The sequence below is a fragment of the Podarcis cretensis genome, assembly GCF_951804945.1.
Source record: "Podarcis cretensis genome assembly, chromosome: 12".
NCBI classification, from domain to species: Eukaryota; Metazoa; Chordata; class Lepidosauria; order Squamata; family Lacertidae; genus Podarcis; species Podarcis cretensis.
Window position 1 is genome coordinate 42,048,310 of NC_137181.1, and position 22,988 is coordinate 42,071,297.

Genomic DNA, 22,988 nt, shown 5'->3' on the forward strand with positions numbered 1-22,988 from the left:
GCGTATTGGACAGTGCCTTCTTGTACAAACACTGTGGAGTCCAATATACTCAAAACACTATTTTTTACTATATGAGTCTGAATTTCAAGTCTAAGGAAACATTCCATATAGATTCTTAAGCAATTTTCTATTCTTTGGGCTCTTTGGTGCATCGTAATTCCCTATTCCACAACTCTCTGAGTTCCTGAACTTTTACGTTACAAAGATCTGCTAAACATGTATAAGCAACAGCTTTGGTTTAGCATTTTGCAAGGATCCAACAATTTAGGAGATGCCAAAGCACTCAGAGCAGATGGGCCATAAATAGGTGCCAGCCATTAGTCGGAAATGGATATTTAAGATGTAAAACAGGAAATGACAAAAATAAAAAATAAATCCACCTGAGGCTATTAGCTATCTAATGTATATATCCAACATCCAACACATTTCTTCCACAAAAAAGACTGCCCCTCTGTCGTCAAATCTGGATTAATCCATAAAGTCAATTTAGTGCAAGCATTTGGATCAAATTGTAATTGATAAGCTATCATATTCCCCTAGTTATTAAAAGTGAATCGTGACTGATAGCCATAGCCTTATCCTTTACAAATTATAATTTAAATCATATGACATTGTCTTATTTTAGCTCTTATGTGGCCACGATCATGTAGTAATTCTTGCTGTAGACTTACCTTGCAACCTTCACAAGTAATGCAGCGATAGTGATACCCCGTGGCTTTGTCACCACAAACGACACATAGCTCGTCCTTGTCTAAGTAACTGGGTATGTACCCTGTAGGGAAAGAGAAAGTGAGTGTCAGTGGAGAGGTTGAACTACAGGGGTCAGCAAACTTTTTCAGCAGGTGGCCAGTCCCCTGTCTCTCAGACCTTGTGGGGGGCCAGAATATATTTTTTGGGGGAAATAAATGAATTCCTATGCCCTTCAAATAACCCATAGATGCATTTTAAATAAAAGGACACATTCTACTCATGTAAAAACACGCTGATTCCGGGACCGTCTGCGGGCCAGATTTAGAAGGAGATTGGGCCGGATCCGAAGCCCGGGCCTTAGTTTGCCTACCCATGAACTAGAAAAATCATACATATACTTAATGCGGATCCAACACAGTTGTTCTGAGAGGAAAGTTTCTTAACTAAAAGGTAGGAGGCGCATACAGAGACCAAAGTAGCACAATCAAAAGGAGTTTGGTGACGACTAAGACCAAAAAGAAAGGTTACGGGAAATAAAAATGTACAGAATCAGTATTATGCATAAAAGGCACAATCCATCCAGTCTTAAGCAATTTTAAGCCCCGCTGATCTCAAGGCAAAATTTTCTATCACGTGCCTTCTTTCTTTTCTGAAATCAATGGGACTTGAAAGCGCCCCCCTTTGCTCAAATCATGCCCACATTTTGGAAGACAAAACACAATTTGTGTTACATTAAAATGAAACATTGATTGAAGGACAGAACCAACCACTATAATTCCTGGGTTGCATGGTCAACTTGTAACAAAGAACGCAGAGAAAATAAGCGCACAAAATACCTACCGTATTTTTTGCTCTATAAGACTCACTTTTTCTCTCCTAAAAAGTAAGGGGAAATGTGTGTACATCTTATGGAGTGAATGCAGGCTGCACAGCTATCCCAGAAGCCAGGAACAGCAAGAGTGATCGCTGCTTTCGCTGCGCAGTGATCCCTCTTGCTGTTCTGGCTTCTGGGATTCAGAATCCCCCCCCCCCCCCTTATTTTCCTCCTCCAAAAACTAGGTGCGTCTTATGGTCTGGTGCGTCTTATAAAGCGAAAAATACGGTAATTTGTCTCAGTCTTTGCCAAGAAGAGAAACAATTATCATGTTACCAACATAACACAGAAAACCCACCAATTCATCAAGGTTAAAAGTGGAGAGGGCCCTTTCAGAGATCACCTAGATAAACTGGACATACTCAAATCAGCAAGTCACTGGAACTGCACAGTAAACTTTTCAACTTGCAGATCACCTCAGTGTCCCTTGTCTTTGACTTGGTGGGTCACACTGGTTAATGTAAAGTTTGGGGGGAATGTGAAATATGATTGAGCCAGAAAATAACATTTACAGTGGTACCTCGGGTTACAAACACCTTGGGTTACAAACACTTTGGGTTACAGACTCCGCTAATCTGGAAGTAGTACCTCAGGTTAAGAACTTTACCTCAGGATAAGAAGAGAAATCGTGCAGCAGCGGCACAGCGGCAGCGGGAGGCCCCATTAGCTAAAGTGATAACTCAGGTTAAGAACAGTTTCAGGTTAAGAATGGACTTCTGGAACGAATAAAGTTCGTAACCAGAGGTACCACAGTAGAATAAAACGTTTAGCTCATGATCAGCTCTAACACTTTGGGGAAGGCTTAAAGTGAAAGAAAGGCATTAATACTATGTGAAATTCTAACTTAAGACAATGGTAGGTGGTACCCCTCAAGAGTAATTATTGTTTTTGATTCTGTCCTGTAATTGGGGGGGGGGGAATTCTTCCTAATACACATTCGCCAAAGCTCCTAAAATAATGAATGGAAGAGAAACAAATTTCCCCTCAACTCAACGCACTCTGAAATATAGTCTATTTGTTTACTGCATCAACATGTTACACATTTAAGATGCAAGATGTTTGTGTAAGTTCACAAAGCGTTCAACCCAACATAACTCGATTCTGGACTGAGAACACTATGCATTATAATAGTAATAATTACAGGGCAATCGACAAGCACTGTGGAGCTTTGGCTATATTAATAACTCACATTCAGTAGTAATTCTGATAATAAAAATAATTGGAACCATTCCACAAAATGGGACTCTGCCATTTTCTATGGATGAAAGACTAGCAGCATGGCCTCAAGTGCCTTTTTAACTCTATTGGTATAAACAGAGGGTTGTGCTACTACAGCAGCAGCAGCTGAAGCAAGATGCTAAGCATAATACCTAGGCCAAAGCACCTGAACTTCTTCTCTAATGCTCCAAAATGTAGGTCCAGTGTTGCATCAACCAGGGAAATCCAGGGCTCTATTGATAAATCTCAGGTTCCTAGTTTTGTTGTTTAGTCGTTTAGTTGTGTCCGACTCTTCGTGACCCCATGGACCAGAGCACGCCAGGCACTCCTGTCTTCCACTGCCTCCCACAGTTTGGTCAAACACATGCTGGTAGCTTCGAGAACACTGTCCAACCATCTCGTCCTCTGTCGTCCACTTCTCCTTGTGCCCTCCATCTTTCCCAACATCAGGGTCTTTTCCAGGGAGTCTTCTCTTCTCATGAGGTGGCCAAAGTATTGGAGCCTCAGCTTCATGATCTGTCCTTCCAGTGAGCACTCAGGGCTGATTTCCTTAGGAATGGATAGATTTTATCTTCTTGCAGTCCATGGGTCTCTTAAGAGTCTCCTCCAGCACCATAATTCAAAAGCATCAATTCTTTGGCCATCAGCCTTCTTTATGGTCCAGCTCTCATTTCCATACATCACTACTGGGAAAACCATAGCTTTAACTATACAGACTTTTGTTGGCAAGGTGATGTCTCTGATTTTTAAGATGCTGTCTAGGTTTGTCATTGCTTTCCCCCCAAGAAGCAGGTGTCTTAAATTCAATTAAATTTTGTGGCTGCTGTCACCATCTGCAGTGATCATGGAGCCCAAGAAAGTAAAATCTCTTACTGCCTCCATTTCTTCCCCTTCTATTTGCCAGGAGGTGATGGGACCAGTGGCCATGATCTTCCTTTTTTTGATGTTGAGCTTCAAACCATATTTTGGGCTCTCCTCTTTCACCCTCATTAAAGGGTTCTTTAATTCCTCCTCACTTTCTGCCATCAAAGTTGTGTCATCTGCATATCTGAGGTTGTTGATATTTCTTCCAGCAATCTTAATTCCGGTTAGGGATTCATCCAGCCCAGCCTTTCGCATGATGAATTCCAGGTTAATAATAATAATAATAATAATTTATTATTTGTACCCCGCCCATCTGGCTGGGTTTCCCCAGCCACTCTGGGCGGCTTCCAACAGAGATGAAAAATACACTAAAATGTCACATATTTAAAACTTCCCTGAACAGGGCTGCCTTCAGATGTTTTCTGAATGTCAGGTAGTTGTCCATCGCCTTGACATCCGATGGGAGGGCATTCCACAGGGCGGGCGCCACCACCGAGAAGGCCCTCTGCCTGGTTCCCTGCAACTTGGCCTCTTGCAGTGAGGGAACCGCCAGAAGGCCCTCGGAGCTGGACCTCAGTGTCCGGGCAGACCGATGGGGGAGGAGACGCTCCTTCAGATATACTGGACCGAGGCCATTTAGGGCTTTAAAGGTTAGCACCAACACTTTGAATTGTGCTCGGAAACGTACTGGTTCCTAGTAAGGGCACATTTATGCTCCCTTGGCATCTGTGTCCAAACAGACAAGCCCTTCATATACAGTGACTGGAGGGAATAAAAGACTGCAAAATGTCAATGGAAACCAAAGTGATATCCCTGTTCTGTGTCTTGTCCCTAGTACCAGAGCGAGGAGGATAAATGCACTGGTACCCTGCTGCAGAATATTACACTATTCTGTGTCATATTATATATTTTTTCACCTAAAACCACAATTTTCACTCGGTAAAGTGAACTTTTTAATTGGCCGTTATCAACTAACATGGTGACAAATCCTTGCCAGTTACAATTTGTTGCTCAATAATGAGTAGTCACAGGGGACTGACTACATTTTGGTCTGTTTTTGGGTGTTTTTATTATGCATTTTGTGTTTTCAATTTGCATTTTTATGTTGTGAACCTCCCTATGATCTTTGGATGATGGGCAATATAAAAAATTAATCATCCTCACCCTCACCATCTTCATCTTAGGTAGGTCATTCCTTAATGGGTCTCCCTTGAACTTTTTATGCGGATGATTCATGTATAGGACTTGCACTCTAGTGTCATAATGACAGTGACTTCAGGTGGCAGCTGAACTGGGAGCCCAAAACTGTGCTTCACAACAACAGGAGAAGCCATTTTGAAAAGGACGAGGTTACAATAGCTAGAGAGTCTCTGGGGTGTCAAAGAGAAGTGACAGATTATGTCATGTTTACTAATTTGCTAAATGGAATATGAAAGGTATAATGAGAGGTCTAACACACTATGTACTAATGCTTCAGTAACCTCAGGAAATCCAAGCCAAGCAGTTCATGTACCATTCTCATGTCCATGAGAGCAATAAGAAAACTGGGGGGGGGGTGAAAAAAAAATATGAAAAGCTTTGTTAGACATCATGTTCACTTCCCAAATGAATCCCAGATGAACCAGGAGAATATTATCCCTGCAGAAAAATAAGCATACAGCCTTTGCTACTGGATGAGCTAACAGGCCTTTTCAACTGCTTAATTTTTATCTTGATTAGCTGTAATGATTATCTGTTTTTGTATTTTTAAAATGGTGCTTTATGCTGTGATATTGTAAATAGCCCTGATGTGTTATGATACGGCAGCACAGAAATTCTTAATAAATAAATGAATTAAAAAAAATAAAATACTACCACACTTTGAGAAACTGTGAGCACTAGGGAAATGAACCACTGCCGCCACTGCCTTCTCAGTAGTGGCATCTGCCCAGTGGAATGCCCTTCCAACAGATTTCAAGGAAATAAACAACTATCTGATTTTTAGAAGACATCTGAAGGCAGCCCTGTTTAGGAAAGTTTTTAATGTCTGATGTTTTTATTATTATTATCATTAATTCTCTTGGGAGCTGCCCAGAGTGGCTGAGTATAAATAATAATAATAATAAGATGCATGCACAGAGATTAATTTGCAGTATTTCTATGCCATTAAGGTCAAGCCTTAAAAGTGGCTCATGTCTGTGACGAAAACTATAAACTACAACTACAGTGGTACCTCGGGTTACATACGTTTCACGTTACATATGCTTCAGGTTAGACTCCACTAACCCAGAAATAGTACCTCAGGTTAAGAACTTTGCTTCAGGATGAGAACAGAAATTGTGTTCTGACGGCGCGGTGGTAGCAGGAGGACCCATTAGCTAAAGTGGTGCTTCAGGTTAAGAACAGACCTCCGGAATGAATTACCGTATTTTTCGCTCTATAAGACGCACCCGACCATAAGACGCACCTGGTTTTAGAGAAGGAAAACAAGAAAAAAAAATTCTCTCCCTCCCCTCTCTGTGCAGCGTCTCTCCAGCGAAGCGAAGTCAGAACAGCAAGAGGGATCGCTGTGCAGCCTGCATTCGCTCCATAAGACGCACACACATTTCGTCTTACCTTTTAGGAGGGAAAAAGCGCGTCTTACAGAGCGAAAAATACAGTAAGTACTTAACCCGAGGTACCACTGTACTGAAACCATATCATTACAATTCCAAAATAAAAAAGCAGTCTAAAACGTTCTACGGGCAAGCACAGCAAATCAGATAAAGCAATTCAAAACACGAGACCGCAACAGTTTAAACCACCAAAATAACTTAAACCGGAAGGAAGATAAATCCCTACAGCTGCCCCTCTTTTGGTCATGGGAGTAGAGCTGTCTAGGGCTGGAACTGGGTTTCCCTCTTCCTGTCCCTGCAATCTGGGGGACCTGGCTTATTAGACTACAGTACAGTGTAAACAAAAAAACAAAAAACAAAAAAAGAGTGTGACTTGCTTTATTAAGGTGGATAAAAAAATTAATTTTAAAAAAATATTTTTTAAAAAATAAATAAATTAGATTTTTAAAATAAAATGCTTTTGGAGGAAAAATCTTTCTAAAGATAGTTTTCTACTTATGTAACATTATAGTCCAAAGGCTATTCATCAGGAAATAATCATTTGTTTAAAGTTTTTCATGTGTGCTAAAACTCAGTCTAAGGTTGTTGTTTTTTTTAAAAAAAATTTAACCACATCAGTTAACAAACATGGATACATATGCTATAATGTTATTGTTTTAGTTAAATAAAATGCTTAAATTGTTATTAAGGAAATGATTATTTTTCTCCTTTCAATAAAGTACAGCAGAAACGCCGTCCAAATATGAACAGTTAACTTATTAAACCTCACAATAATTTCATAATTATCAGTCTATGTATTTCTAATAGTATAACCAAATCAGTAATTTTTGATATAACTGAAAAAACTACTCTGAAAAATTTATTATTCCAAAAATGAAACCTTCATCTGGTTGTAAATATTTAGTTGATATTAGCAAGAATGAGTCTTTCTGTAAAAAAAGAAGATTTAAAACAAGTCTCACCAACTAAAGATTTAAATCTAAATCAAATTTAAGATTTAAATCAAATCCACCCTGCTTTATTGCGATATTCGTTTTATTGCAGCGGTCCGGAACTAAATACACAATATTTCCGGGGCACACCTGTATCTTGACTTTAAAGAGATGGACTGGACCCAAAAGCATAAAGAATGAGAGAGTGTGTTCTGCAACAGAGAGGGGAGTCGGGAGGGGAGAACCAGCTGGTAAATTAACAAAGATGGTGTGCTCTTGTCCTAAAGAACAATGAGGTGCTTATTGTTAGCATACAACGATTTCAACATTGCTTCATAATGCGAAGGATATCACACAAATGCAGGTCAAGACTTGGGTAGAAGAGCCCAAATGACTCTTAATGACCTTGACCTTCATCTGTCTAGTATATTTATGGCAGTTGAAGGTAAAGCTGCAGTCTCGTCAAAGTCCGGACTTGCAAATCTGTCTAATCTGAACTCTTGGCAAGACAAAATACTCAGCGGGAGCAGATGCCCACACCTTAGAAGAATGTGTGCCATAATCCAATCTGAACAATCTCTCTTGAAATCTATTACACTTGATCAAGATCTGCAGGGCCTGTAGAACCAATTGCTCCTAGATAACATACCAAGTCTATACCCAATAATTATTTAGCGTTGTAAAAGTTCAACCAAATTTGTTGGGGGCCTTTGTACTGCAAAATACATTTGAGGAGCCCTCACAATTTAATCTGAATTATACACCAGTATCCAATTATATACCTTCTGATCAGAGATTAAACCTTATGAGAAGAAATTAAGTAAAGTATTAACACCCATCTTCAGAATACATATAAATTGTAGGTGCATCTTTATTAATTTACATAATGTTACATTAGAATGTGTTTTTTAACACCAGTCATTGTAAACCATTTTGAAGAAATTTCACAACTTTTCAACTCAAATGCGAAGGAAAAATGTTTCTTGCAAACTCATTAATGCAGAAATAAAAAAACCAACTAAACTTATTGTATTACTGCTAAAAGTATTGTATCTGATCTTTTAAGAAGAGGTGTGGGTTTCAGAGCCTCATGGAGCATATACAATGATTATTGTTTTTTACTTAGAAGTAGCTGGTCCATGGATAAGCTATCTACCAGACCTCACAAGAAAGGATTCTAGACAGATCTCAGCCAATGCTCTTTAGACCCAATGAATCATCACAGAGATTTCCATTATGTGGCTGCTATAGAGGAAGCAGAGTAGAGTTCTCTGTTTGTGCCTTTTTCAAGTTGGACTAATAAGATTTCTTTGAAAGACCCTTGGTCAGCAAAATATTCAAGACTGTATTGATAGTCACCTTTGTTTGTTTTTCCTAACCTAATTCAGAAAGAGCATTTTTCCCCAGCCAAATCAGGGAGTAAGACATGAAATCTGAAGGCAGCAAGACATGGATGTCCAAGTGAACTTCATTGAAGTGCTTATGTCCGTTCCCAACTTGGCTAACTGGTGCTCGCAAAATGGACAATGAGTCATCAGTTTAAGAGCATTTATCTCAATGCAACTCAGGTTTCAAAAGATGCACTTTTATTGCGCATTCATTATGATTTCTGTTATTGGGGTAGTCAACCACGATTCCACTTCCAATAATGTTTGTGCCTGCAAACATTTTGGGTTGGTTATATTTCCAAGCAGGGCATATCCTGTTACTTCCTGCTAACATCCTCTACCTTTTCATACCATGTTACGGGTCGTCGTCCATCCTCCCCCACTGCTTATTTTTTGTGCCTTAGCCCCTCTGGACAGCAATAATTTGGTAGCATTGGGGAAGCGTCACAACGCAACTATTAAAGCAGAATAAATCCATGTTACGGGTCGTCGTCTGTCCATCCCCCCCCCCCAAAGCTTATTTTTTGTGCCCTAGCCACTCCGGACAGCAATAAACTGGTAGCACTGGGGAAGCGTCACAACGCAACTATTAAAGCAGAATAAATCCACTACTACTATTACTATGTTCCCTTCTCCTTGTGCCCTCCATCTTTCCCAACATCAGGGTCTTTTCCAGGGAGTCTTCTCTTCTCATGAGGTGGCCAAAGTATTGGAGCCTCAGCTTCACGATCTGTCCTTCCAGTGAGCACTCAGTGCTGATTTCCTTAAGAATGGATAATGAAAAAGACCCTGATGTTGGGAAAGGTGGAGGGCACAAGGAGAAAGGGACGACAGAGGATGAGATGGTTGGACAGTGTTCTCGATGCTACCAGCATGAGTTTGACCAACCTGTGGGAGGCAGTGGAAGACAGGAGTGCCTGGCGTGCTCTGGTCCATGGGGTCACGAAGAGTCGGACATGACTAAGCGACTAAACAACAACAAATTACTATGTCAAAAACATGTTGCAGAATACATCTGCAATAAAACACTGGTCTAGAGGAGATCTTTTTGGAAGGCTAATCGTCATCTTGAGGCCTTACTCTCTTTGTGTTGCTGATGATACTGAGGTTCAGTGCTTCCCCCCAAGGGTACTCAAGGGTACGAAGTACTAGTACCCCTTGGTGAGTACTGGCACATTTCCCACCCCCCAAAAGAGCACTGCTGAGGTTCAAAGGTCTCTTGAGCAGTTTTCAACAGTTCAACAAAACAAACGTTGCTAACAGCAGAGACAGTACGCTACCAGAAATCCGGAGCAAAAATTATTTACTCCAGTGGCAACACTGCTGCGCCTTTAGTACTAAGATTATGAAATCATCAAATAGCAATAGCTTTGTTATTACTTTTTAAAAATCTTCATTTGGTTAATTTTAAATATATACTTAGTGGCATATTTGTATACCCTTTCACATTTTTGCTGTTCTGTTATTCTTCTATCCTCCTTGACATTGTCTATGGGTCTACGGGTCTCATATAAGTTTATTCAGTTATTTAACTTCCACTTGGATTGGTGGTTTTTTTGAATTCCTTTGAAAATCGATACATTCACCCCTGTTTGTTTAATGATGCTTTGAAGTGCTCAAAAGGCTATTATACAGAGAAGAGACAACACTCTGGGTAATATGCTCTGGCAAAATAAATACCCTCTATGACGAAGATATGATATGCATCTCAGCTACTGCTACTGTACATAAGCAAAGAAACTTTAGCTGCAATTACAAACAATATGAGCTTCTGATATTGGGAAGACATCAAGTTCAGTAATTACGCTGAACTTTTAATGTTTTATTTTAGTAAATATAAGATTATACAACTAGTGAATTAACAAACTACAATATGCAGTATGGCTTTCAGTGGGTATCACAATAGCAATCATTAAATAAGATCTGTACTTTTATAAATATTGGTAAGTCATGAAATCGTAACCATTCCCCTTCAATAGGACGCATAATCTAGTCCAGGGGTCGGCAAGCTTTACCTCGCCTGGACCAGTTCACTCCCACGGAGATCACTCTGTGGGCTGGATTGCATCTGCGCAGACGCAATTTCCGGCATCACAGAAGTGAGTCCCCGCTCCGCGCTGCACCAGTTTAGCGCAGCGGGTGGGGACTCGCCGAGCGGGCTGCTCGGGGGCCATTTAAATGTGACCCCATGGGCCACAGGTTGCTGACCCCTGACTAGTCATGTCACATCCAAAACCACCTTCCCAATATTTGCATGTTTGGTTATGCAATGCTAATATGAAGCAAAGGACCATATCGATAAGCCTCTGAGGTGTGAGCTGTTAGCAAGCTGTATGTCGAACGGTATTTCTATGGCCAGACCCATTTTAAATACCGTATTTTTCGCTCTATAGGACGCACCCGACCATAAGACACACCTAGTTTTAGAGGACAATAAAAAAAAAATTCTCTCCCTCTCTATGCAGCACCCCTTCAGCGAAGCGGCAGGAGAAATGGAGCCCCTTCCATTTCTCCTCCCGCTTTGCTGAAGGGGCGCTGCACAGAGAGGGAAAGCTGCGCAGTGCCGCTCCTGGCTTCAGAGATGGCCGTCCGAAGCCTCCGGAGTGCAGCCATCCCTGAAGCCAGGAGACCATTGGGCGGCCATCCCTAAAGCCTGGAGAGCGAGAGGGGTTGGTGCGCGCCGACCCCTCTCGCTCGCCAGGCTTCAGCGAAAGCAACGCGAAGCTTCCAGAGCACAGTGGGAGCGGTGCACTCCGGAGGCTTCGTGTTGTTTTCGCTGAAGCCATGGAGCCTGCATTCGCTCCATAAGACGCACACACATGGCCCCTTAATTTTTGGAGGGGGAAAAGTGTGTCTTATAGAGCAAAAAATACGGTATGTGAACAGAAAAACGGCAGCATGGCACAGGTTGGATAAAGATCTCCCACATGTCTAGTACAGTTGACTATTTGCTATTATTTTTCTTGTTGCAAATGCTCCAGTGGAACCTTATTGCATTACTTTCTTGGAAGCGAAAAATACCTGTGTGTCCCTTTGTGTGGGAATTGAGTACCACTTTTAAGAAAATTACAGGGTATTCGTACTGTTCTGTTCAAGCTGTGGGGTACTGCACGAGCAAATGTGTTAAAGGCCTTGTCCTAAGAGACCTATTCCCGGCCTCTGTGAAAAGTAGTGGGTGTTTGGCTACTCGCAAAGGTGCAGATTGCAGGTTTTGCTCTTAAATGCATGTTCCTTCTCTTCAAAATTATTGTAAGTACAATGAGCTGCACTTGGGAGAGATACAAGTCAATATCACTCTAACACACTGTACCTCGTTAGAAACAATGAAAAGTGAGAATTGCCAACCAAACTCAATTCTAGCTCAATATATATATATATATCTCTAGAATGTTAAGGTAACATGAATCACTGGATAAACCAGAGGGAGAATCAGATTATATTCCCACCCCCATATCCAATTTGCTACATTTCCTTAGGCAAGCCACTTAAAGATTGCCCTTCAGTCCTCGAAACAGGGGAAAGGATTCTATCTGTACGAAGTACCAGTATTATTGCTTATTATGATGTCGACCCTTGATGATTCTTAACCGGGGAAATCTAATGCTCGCAGATTGGCCATCTCCTTTTCCCCAATATTGGCCAAGAGATGGCCATTGAGTGAAAAATGGCTCCTTCTGTTAAAAAGCGCCGAATGAAAAAGGTCATCTGAAAAAGCTGCAGTCATTCTACATACTGATTATCCTGCAGACAGACTGCTACAATTTATTCCATGGACACACCATGCAGTTAAAATTATGTAAGAAATTCGTAGTTGCTTCAAATTTACAGAGAAGCAGAATAATAATAATAATAATCACGCTATCTTTAGAGAAGACATGAGCTATATAGGTCCATGCAGTTCAATACAGGAAGGATGCTGTTTCCCCCTTGGATGTTGTGTGGCAAATGCGAAAACATTGGACTGCAATTCTGGCTAGCCTGCTTAAATCCCTTCGATTTGTAACAAATCAGATTCTCAAACCTTTATCGGGATATGTACAAAATTCCAGTAGGGTTCAACACACACCCACCCAAAAAGAAAAACCCTGCATCTAGCTCTTAATTCAGGTAGGTAGCTGTGTTGGTCTGACGCAGTCAAAAGAAATTAAAAAATTGTCCAGTAGCACCTTAGAGACCAACTAAGTTTATTCTGGATATAAACTTTCATGTGCATGCACACGAGGGACGCGGGTGACGCTGTGGGTTAAACCACAGAGCCTAGGACTTTATGGTCAGAAGGTCGGCGGTTCGAATCCCCGCGACGGGGTGAGCTCCCGTTGCTCGGTCCCTGCTCCTGCCAACCTAGCAGTTCGAAAGCACGTCACAGTGCAAGTAGATAAATAGGTACCGCTCCGGCGGGAAGGTAAACGGCGTTTCCGTGCGCTGCTCTGGTTTGCCAGAAGCAACTTGGTCATGCTGGCCACATGACCCGGAAGCTGTATGCCGGCTCCCTTGGCCAGTAAAGCGAGATGAGCGCCGCAACCCCAGAGTCGTTCGCGACTGGACCTAATGGTCAGGGGTCCCTTTACCTTTAAGGTGCTACTGTACAATTTTTTTTATTTAATTCTAGCTCTTAAATTAGTGTTGTTTAGCATTCACAAATCCTCACTGCATGTTTCAGAAACCTGGCTACTAGCTCCATCTTATCCCCATTCCTGAGTGAACATAAGAAAGGCTACCTTACATTTGTCTGAATACCTCTCCCTACTAACAACCGATTGATAAACTTTAGATCAAATTGTCTGATACCAGGGGCAGTGCAAAATAACTTGCACAACTGATTCCACTTGTCTCTGTCCACATGCACATAGCCTCTCTACGAGTGGTATTTTCTGGAATCTCCCGTGTCACATTGCCTAGGATAGCACATTCCGTCTCACTAGCATACAGGCCCTGTGTTGATTTGGGTTGGTCAAAAGGGAAAGGTAAGACGCCATTGGCTGTCCCCCTCGCACGAAACCCAGACTTGCACATACACTATTTCTGATTTGGCTACTAAGTACTTGGAGTTTGTTGTCTAACAATCTGCGTTTCATTATCTCAAATGCAGAATTTTTTGATAAAGCCGTATGGGGTGTCTAGTGAGATTCCTAACAGCTGGATTTTATTAAACCATTTATCTATCTAGGTTAGCACTGTCTGCACTTATGTGCAGCCAGCAGTTCTCTAATACCTCAGACAGAAGTCTTTCCCAATCCTAACTGGAGATGCCAAGAATTGAAGCCGGGAACACCTATTCATTGACCTGCACACAGTTAATGATTACGATACAAACAAATGCTTTGATGTTTGAAAGAGGGCTGCATTCTCCCCCTGGAACTTTTGAGCACCCCGCTCTTCACGACATAGCCCAATTTACGTTTCAAATGTCCATCAGCTTCGCTAGAATTTTGGCGTCCAGTACAGAAAGAGGTCATGCTGTTTGAGAAAAACATATTTGAAGGGGTCTTCTAAATTCCGTGTTTCTTTAGATCCCATCATTTTACGCCGCCTGAGTACAGAACTGCAGTCTAAGGATGTTCAAAGTACATTCCTTGTACTTTGAAAGGCAGGATATAAAACAATGTAAAGGATCAAAGAGACAAGAGTATACTAGCACAGGCCACATTTGAGAATTATCTCATGCTTTTTGAAGCTTGTGCATCACACCCAAGAATCAAGCATTCTACCTCTTTTCTTACCCGTGATACCACCTTTTGACTTCTCCACATTCATCTGAAAATCTAAACGCAGCCCACACACAGTCTCCATTACAAGCTTCAGATAAAAATGTGGAAAAGTGGGTATCAACGGATTCCCAGTCCACTCCCTGTCTTCAGCAAAAGTCTGGAAAGGACTTCAGATTAGACAACTCACAAGTGAGAAGGAAGCAACATGACTGATAACTAGAAGGAAGCAACATGATTGAACAGCACATCCTTTAAGTAAAACCACACTTTAACTCTTACCGCCTACTCCAAGAAGTTCCAAGTTATTGTTAGCTTTCACACATGGGTTACGATGACAAAATCTGTCACCTCTACCTGCTTTGCAAATTGTATACACTGTCATTGTAATGGTACATACAGATTATCTTGTCTGCATGATATGACACCTAAATTTCCACAGCTGACATCAAAGGCAGCTTTTTAAAAAAAGGCTTCCATGTAAGCCTCAGTGCCAAAATTTGCAAACCTTTGTTCACACAATGTGTTTTCACTTAAATCCGTAGAATTGCTGAAAAGTACAGAACCATGAAGGTTCAGGTTCTTTTTGGCTTGGTTAAGATTTATTGGGAAATTATTGTTTCTGATATTAGAAAGAGCTACCTTTCTGGATGGTGCAAGTACTAAACCCTAGGGGTGCTGATGAAAAGGAACATTCCTAAATTTCTGGACATTGTAGATTTGCCTTGCTTTGGTGTTTTTTCATTTTGCAATTGTGTGATTTGTATTCATACTGTATTGTAATTGCCATTGGCTATAAACAATAAAATTGATTGAATTGAATTGATATTAGAACGAGCTGCTGTGAGCCTCATGCTCACATGAGCTCCCCTCCTCTGCTGAACCTAGCACAGTGCCCTGTTACATTTGAATTTAGGAACTGTGGCTTGCTTAAACTATGTTTAGTGAAAAGAATCCAGGATTAAACTGGTCTTGGATAGAAAACTGTGCTCAGTTCAAAATCAACAGCAGCTCCTCCTTGAGATAACAAAAATGAGGAAGGGAGAGAATGTGAACCGAAGGCTTACTGTGGTAGAAACTGATTTCTGACTTTGTAATGAATCACAGTTGTGCTCAGTGTTTTTTTTTCTGGGGGTACGCAGGAGTATTGTATGCATACCCGCCTAAACATTTTGTGAATCTAAGTTTGGCCTCATTGAGGGGCAGTATTTCAATATGAGTAGGAAAATGAGAGTACCCCTAAACATTTTTTTAAAAGGAAAGAAAAAACACCGGCTGTGCTTATCTTACATTGAAACAAGTTCTGCAAATCACAGAAACATTAATCAAGAGGCTCAAATTCAGAATGTGTATTGATTATTGTTACAATTTGGGCTTGCATATTCGCTGTAAGAATAATTGATGCATAATAAATTACAGATTCTGATACCCAGCTTCTAGATTAATTTTCTGCCATTTTTTAGTCACAAAAAGAAAAGATAGCAAGGTGTTAAATACGATGAAAACACCATATAGAAAAAGCTGGGAACTTATGATTACAACGTAGAACACTTATTTTTTCAAAATCTTCTAGGTACTTATAATTCTCCCATAGATGCTGTCCCACACATCACGTGGATCTTTTGTTCTCGACTTTTATTAGAAACACAATTTCTCTTTGGGGCTGTATTGCAAGGGAAAACAACATGCTGTATAACTTTTAAAAGGACGGGCTTTTCATTAGGATCAGAAAGGAAGAGATCTCTTCTGTGCTTGGGAATAAACTCAACAGCACAAGTTTTAGAAGTTTGTTACGAATTGCTCTGAGGGAGTGGCATTGCACAAACATAGTAGCAAACATAATTAATAGAAATGAAGTTATTAAGAATTGCCTGGAACGAAGGCAAAGCTCATGAACACCTGCTTTGGATCTTAATTTTGTTTTAATGAACCAGTACTAAGACTTTGCTAACAAAAAAGGTGGAAGAAGAATAAGGGGGGGGAATCAATTTTGGATCAATACTGTCACAAATGTTTCTTATTAAAGCCGTCTGTCCTCGGAGCAGGATTAAGTGATTGGTTACTTTTATAAGAGTTTGTCTTAAAGCTTCCAAGCAAAAACCACCAACAAACACGTATAAACACGGTTTAGCAAATACAGTATTAGAATACTTTTGTGAAAACCATGTTGATTCTTCACTTCTACAAACATATGAATCTGCAAGCCTTCTTTCCGTGTTCGTTTTTCAACGGGCAAGAAAATATTAATTGAGGGATAGATAGCTCACAGTGAAAATGCCCTGAAACATTTATCAAGATAGCTATTCTAGGGAAAGGAAAGGCAGCTTTCAAAAACTGCTTGTAATGTTTCCCATTATTAAATCCACTTGCTGGGAAAATAGTAGATTAACCAAAATGTTCACATAGACCTATATTATTTTAAGCCAAACACAGTTATCTCAAGTATTACTTTAAAAATATTAAGATGGCCAGACATCAAAGAATTGTCAAATACAAGGACAGATACACATTTTATACTATTGCAAATTCAGAACAGCCAACTTATGTTTTAGTGTGAGGTACTTAATTTCATTTGGGGGAGGGTGTTTTCCAACAGAAAGGTGACTAAGAATTTTTATGAATTGAACATGAACAGGAAGCTTGAAAAGTACTATTTTTGCACAAATGAGTGAAAAAACATATTGCTCCCCCAAATAATACAACTGTCTATTATATGGCAACAAATGAAAGCATTTGTTTACAGAACACTGATTTACACATTTTCTAATCAAACACATATATTTTATGATAGGAAAGAGGAATGAAAAGGAAGGGGGGGTCCAAAGAGTATTTTTTTCAATTTTTAACATGAACATTTTTTTAAATTTCAAAGTATTTTTAGAAATTAAAAAAATGTGTATCATCCTTAAGTCCCTACAACCCAAATTCTGGCAATATTTTTCATTTTACTTTTCCTCATATGGACACATATAGATAATTAGGTCTAATATAGCAGGAGCAACTAGTTATTTATCCTACCAGGAAAAAGGGCTGTAGGTTTAATAAACCTATTGTAAACATGCTACATTGAACTATAGAAACATTTGAAAATAAGAAAGTACTGTTCCTTGAACAGTTATATAAGCAAAGCTAGGCTTTGTTTGCACACAGATAGTTCAGTCTTAATAACTGAAGGGTATCATATTGATGTTTTACAGAACAATCCCATACATGTCTACTCAAAAGTAAGCTCCACTTAGTTTAATTGGGCTTGCTCCCATGAAAACATGCACAGAGTTTCAGTCTCAAGCAAGGTATTTCATCAAATGAAACATCTATAATGTTTCTGTTACAAAAAAGGAAATTCTAACACTATTTGCACACAACTTTCATAAACACTTTCTCAGCAATATTCTGTGTTTTTCTTACCGGGAAGTAATGTTATACTAAGATTCTGAGAAAGAGACATATTTTAAGGCTTAGAAGAATGGGTATTCACTTTTCAATCCAGCCTACTTCACAATCAAACATTCAATTAATCGGACGTGGGGCAAAATAAAGTTTCATATCTACAGGTTTTCCCCCTAATAGTTTACATTGCCGACTATCATTCAGAGCCTAGAGCTTTAAGGAACTTTTAAGCATATGACCTTTTGTAACTTGTTTTTACACTTGGCTGTACATTTTAATATCCTTTTAAATAACATTTTAATCAATGCTAATTAGGCATAACCACCTTAAGATGCAAAAAATAAAGAAAATAATACATCTTGGCAATGTTATGAGTCGATAATGAAAACCTTGCTGAGGAGAAACTTTTCCAGTCAATCTGAAAACGTACCAGCCAACACATGCACAAACATATCTAGACAACAGGCTTAATGGCACAAAAATATACGTATATACATAAGCTTTCTGAAATTAAAGTAAAAGTAATGGCAAGTCTTTGTCTTTCACCTCCCGTTGCCCCCCCAGAAAACACCCTTTCCCAATCACCTAGCAACATCTGTCGCTGCTGCTGCTGCTTTCGATTCTCAATAGGCAGTCTTCACATTCAAAGATGTAACTGAGCCAACGGAGAAAAATTGCAGGTGTAAAGCAAGCAAACGGACAAAATTCAGGTGGATTTTATTTTTTTTGTCACAAACAGAAAATCCACAAAAAATGGCATTTCCTACCTTTCTTCTGAGAGTAGGAAGGTGATTGCCCTTGAGAAAAAGTAGGCTTTTCTTCGGTGAAATATTCAGGTTGGTTGTATTGATGCAGGGCCACGTCCATGTCGGAGTACTCACTTTTAAAAACGTTTCCAGGGTAACTACAGGTATACGGCTGATTCACTGCCCAGGCCTGTTCCATATAGATGTTATTATTGTGCAGGACCTGAGCATCGCAACTGCTGTAACTCTGACTATCTTCGATATAAGTGCAATAATCAGAGGGCTGCATGTAGCAGTTGCTGCTGGCAGCCGGGCGAGCTTCATATATTTCTTGCATACAGTAGTTCATTTTGCTATCCTATCGTCAGCCTTATATTTTACATATGCACACATGCGCTCACATGCATATACACACGGAAGCCTGCATACGCATGGGGTGGGCAAGAGAGATGAATACGCAACAACCAGGAAAGTCGACCGCAAAATTGTATGTTTAACTTTAGAGCGGTGCCTGATGTGCTAATACCCTATTTATATTAGGGATAGACTGAGAGCTCTCCTGCCAGTCAAACATATTGGAAAGCAGATTTATAACAGTCAAAGGTCTTAATCTGTGACTGTATGTTAATTCCTTGAGAAAGATGGCAGGTAACATTGGCCACCAGACAAAGAGGTAATGCCCAGACAACCCCACCGTTCCACAAGTTTGGGGGGTGGAATAATAATTTTATAAAGCTACTTCTGTCTCCTTTCAGTATGATTAGAAAACGATTACAAAGGCAAGGGCACAGAAACGCCCCTGGTGTTGTCAACTTAAGTGTGAAGCATCACAAAGTACACTCAGGAAATCCTTGAGACGATATGTTCAAAATCCAAAAATCAATAATCCTGGTTTTCAGCATTAACTCCTAGAAAATCCAATAGTGCTATGTTGATGACTCAAGCAGTATGTCCCGCTTTGCTAAAATTTAGCGTCTAAATCTGTCATCTGCTTTATTGATTTTGATTGACAGAATGATTTGCGTAAACCTTTCATGCCTTACATACACATAGGCCAAACTCCCCGCTGCTCACTAATTTAACACATTTGCAAGAAAGCAGCTTTTTCAAACTTCAGTGATTTCAGTAAGCAATTTTTATTGAATTCAACAGGTGGGAAATTTCAAAACAAGCCATCTTAATCAGCAACAGAATAGTGCTTAAATGTTAAAGTTAAGCTTAATTGGTTTGCCAGTTACATTTCATTAAATTGCTTTTTCCCTATGATTCAATAATGAAGAGCTGGCTGTTTCTACATCTGTCTCATTCACACACTTATGCTACGAACATTTCAAAATCATTATGCAAGGGAGTCGCTAATTAGATAAAGCCTCCTCAACTTTAAAAATAAGAATGTCTCATATTCATTTCAGGTCACACACAAGCTCTTATAACCAGCATTTAAAATAAAGGTCTCAAGTAATTTTAATGAATGCCACTATTACAGTAACAGTGCAAAACTTCTTACAATTTTTGTTGTTTTTCTTGTTTCGCTGGCATCAAGCAGTTCTCCGAAAATTTGAAATTTACTCAATTAAAAGGGGTTAAAGGAGTGACTGTAAACACAAAAGACTGCATATAAATCAGCAACTATGTTTTCAAATGCTTTTAGAAAGAAGTTTATCATACTTCTTCCTTCTTTTCCCTGACAACTGTCATGATTTGGGGAAAAAACTGCTTTGCTAACTCTTCAGAAGGACAAAACCATAAGCTGTCCGATAAGAATCTTAAGCCATTATTTTCGGTCTATTATTACAGTTGGGTTTTCATTTGCACGCCCCAAAATGAACAAGGACAATTCTTGAGGGGCACTTCACATGGAATAAAGTGAGTGTCAAAAATTGGGAGCTTGTCAACTTTACTTTTTATAGGCTTGGATCCAGAGATGTTCCTACTCACAGAAGTTGCTGATTTTGTGTGATCCCCTTTTTCCCCTTTAACACACACACTTGTGTGTCTGAATGTTCACCCCATTCAGAAAGGTCACCCGACTCTCAGAAGAGATACTGCTAAAGACTGGGGGGTATTGGACAAGGAGATTTCTGGATCCAAGCCATTTTTAAAATTTTATTTTGATGAAGGTTATCCAACAACGTCTAAGATGTAACTACTTTCCACTATGGATTTTTGTGCCTGATAGCCATTCTACATCGGAGGCACAGAGGTTTAAAACCATTTATTGTGTGTTGTTTTTCACATTTATATTTCATTTTGAAATATTTAAATTGAGAGTTTTTAACTTAAAAATGTATATCAAGGTCTGCTTCTTCTTCTTCTTTTTACAAAAGTAAATAAATAACCTGGTTTAAAAAGAAAGCTGAATTGAGTAAAAACTTGGTACAGCTTATATCTTAAAACTGAATTGACATCTTCCTATCATAGACAATGAAGCCTTTGATTCTGTTGCTTAGGCAAAAAGAATTTTCAGCGCTGAAAGTCATCCATCTCCAGTTTCTGACTTTTCCACTAATAAGTGTTTACTAAAAGCTCAAGAATGTTAAGATTTCACTTTGACACCAAACACTGTCCTCCAGAAATGTCTCCTGTTCCATTTCAGTTTATTTTATGCCAAGACACCTTTCCTGATCATGCCGTTGTTTTCTTCTGTTTTAATAAAAATAATAATATTGACACTAAATAAATCAGGATGATTGGCTCTTCCTAGTCTGTGGACATGTTTAATTTGTTGTTAAGTTTTTTTGTTGGGTATAAGCAAGATAGATTTATTTTAAAGCACTAATATTCACCTAATATATGATCCATGTAGGCAGGCAGGCAGTCAATCCACTTGAGATATTTTGGGAGTGGTTACTTCAAAAGATTGCCGTTCTGTATAAAAAATAAAATAAAAAACCAAGCAAGCAATCCTTTGCCTCCTGCAGGGAAAGTAGATTGGCTGACATGACTGCACTCAACATCACTTGAGTTTTTCCATCCACTTCCAAGCGAAGTGGAGTGCTCTTTGTGTGCATTGCACATGTATAATGCAGCTGAGATTTAGAAAACATCTACCAACCAACATGTTTCTGTTTTCTATTACAGCGGTACCTCTGGCTGCGAACGGGATCCGTTCCGGAGGCCCGTTCACAACATGAAAAGCTCGCAACCTGAAGCGTCTTATCTGCACAGGTGCACAGCGCAATTTGGCGCTTGTGCGCATGCACGAAGCGTGATTTGGCGATACTGCGCATGCGCGAGCGGCGAAACCCAGAAGTATCCCTTTCCGGTACTTCTGGGTCGCCGCAGGATGCAACCTGAAGAAACGTAACATGAAGCAAACGTAACATGAGGTATATGACTGTACAGCAACGGAACCACACACACACACACTTCAGTTTAAATACAGATGGCATAATTAAGCCAAAGTTAAGTCTTTTTGAATTCAATGGGAGTTAACTCAGCGTCCAATTCTCACCTATTGAAACAGTAAGGTGGTACCCAAAGTAAAAGGTAAAGGTAAAGGGGCCCCTGACCATTAGGTCCAGTCGTGGCCAACTCTGGGGTTGCGGCGCTCATCTCACTTTACTGGCCGAGAGAGCCGGCGTACATGTGGCCAGCATGACTAAGCCGCTTCTGGCGAACCAGAGCAGCACACGAAAACGCTGTTTACCTTCCCGCTGGAGCACTACCTATTTATCTACTTGCACTTTGACGTGCTTTCGAACTGCTAGGTTGGCAAGAGCTGGGACTGAGCAACGGGAGCTCACCCCGTCGCAGGGATTCAAACCGCCGATCTTCTGATCGGCAAGTCCTAGGCTCTGTGGTTTAACCCACAGCGCCACCCGCATACCCAAAGTAAAAAGTAAAGGTAAAGGTACCCCTGCCCGTACGGGCCAATCTTGCCATACTCTGGGGTTGGTGCGCCCATCTCACTCAAGAGGCTGGGGGCCAGCGCTGTCCGGAGACACTTCCGGGTCACGTGGCCAGCGTGACATCGCTGCTCTGGCCAGAGCCAGAGCCAGAGCCGCACACGGAAACGCCGTTTACCTTCCCGCTAGTAAGCGGTCCCTATTTATCTACTTGCACCCGGAGGTGCTTTCGAACTGCTAGGTTGGCAGGCGCTGGGACCAAGCAGCGGGAGTGCACCCCGCCGCAGGGATTCGAACCGCCGACCTTTCGATCGGCAAGCCCTAGGCACTGAGGCTTTTACCCACAGCGCCACCTGCGTCCCCTCGTACCCAAAGTAGTGCTTAGTAATTCCTTGTGAAAATGGAATGGCTTCTGCTTACACACCGGGAATTTGCCCTGCTCTCCTCGCCTCCATGCATTCCTGAAATCGGTTCTGGAGATTCCCTGAACCTTCTGGAGCACAGGTTGGGGATGGAAGACTGAGAGAAGAAAACGTTCTGCTGCACAAGTGGAAGCTGTTCCACATGCACAATTATTTACTTGCATACTGCCCAGGAGGACCTTACTGTGCTTAAATTTAGCTGGATGGTGTCCTGAATTTTCTAACCATTAGTTGCTATAATATTTTTTTTAATGTGAAGTACTAACAGAAAAATAGGGGCAATGGTGTTATAGCAAGAAATCTTAATACTTTTAAAC

General features: G+C 40.4%; 1 protein-coding gene across 6 annotated transcripts in view; it reads right to left on the reverse strand.

Annotated features, from left to right (window-relative positions):
- The window catches only part of THRB (thyroid hormone receptor beta), a 188,657-nt gene that overhangs the window by 21,990 nt on the left and 143,679 nt on the right, over positions 1–22,988 (reverse strand). For 5 of the 6 annotated variants that reach the window (XR_013831984.1, XM_079947403.1, XM_079947406.1 and 2 more), the window contains exons 5-6: positions 21,188–21,269; positions 672–772 (exon numbers count right to left, since the gene is read on the reverse strand). Coding sequence is in view for 5 of the 6 variants with exons in the window: in XM_079947403.1 (XP_079803529.1) it covers positions 672–772; positions 21,188–21,203 (117 nt within the window). In the remaining variant the exon portion in view is untranslated. The remainder of the gene's footprint in view (positions 1–671; positions 773–21,187; positions 21,270–22,988) is intronic. The other variant, XM_079947405.1, reaches the window with a different exon arrangement.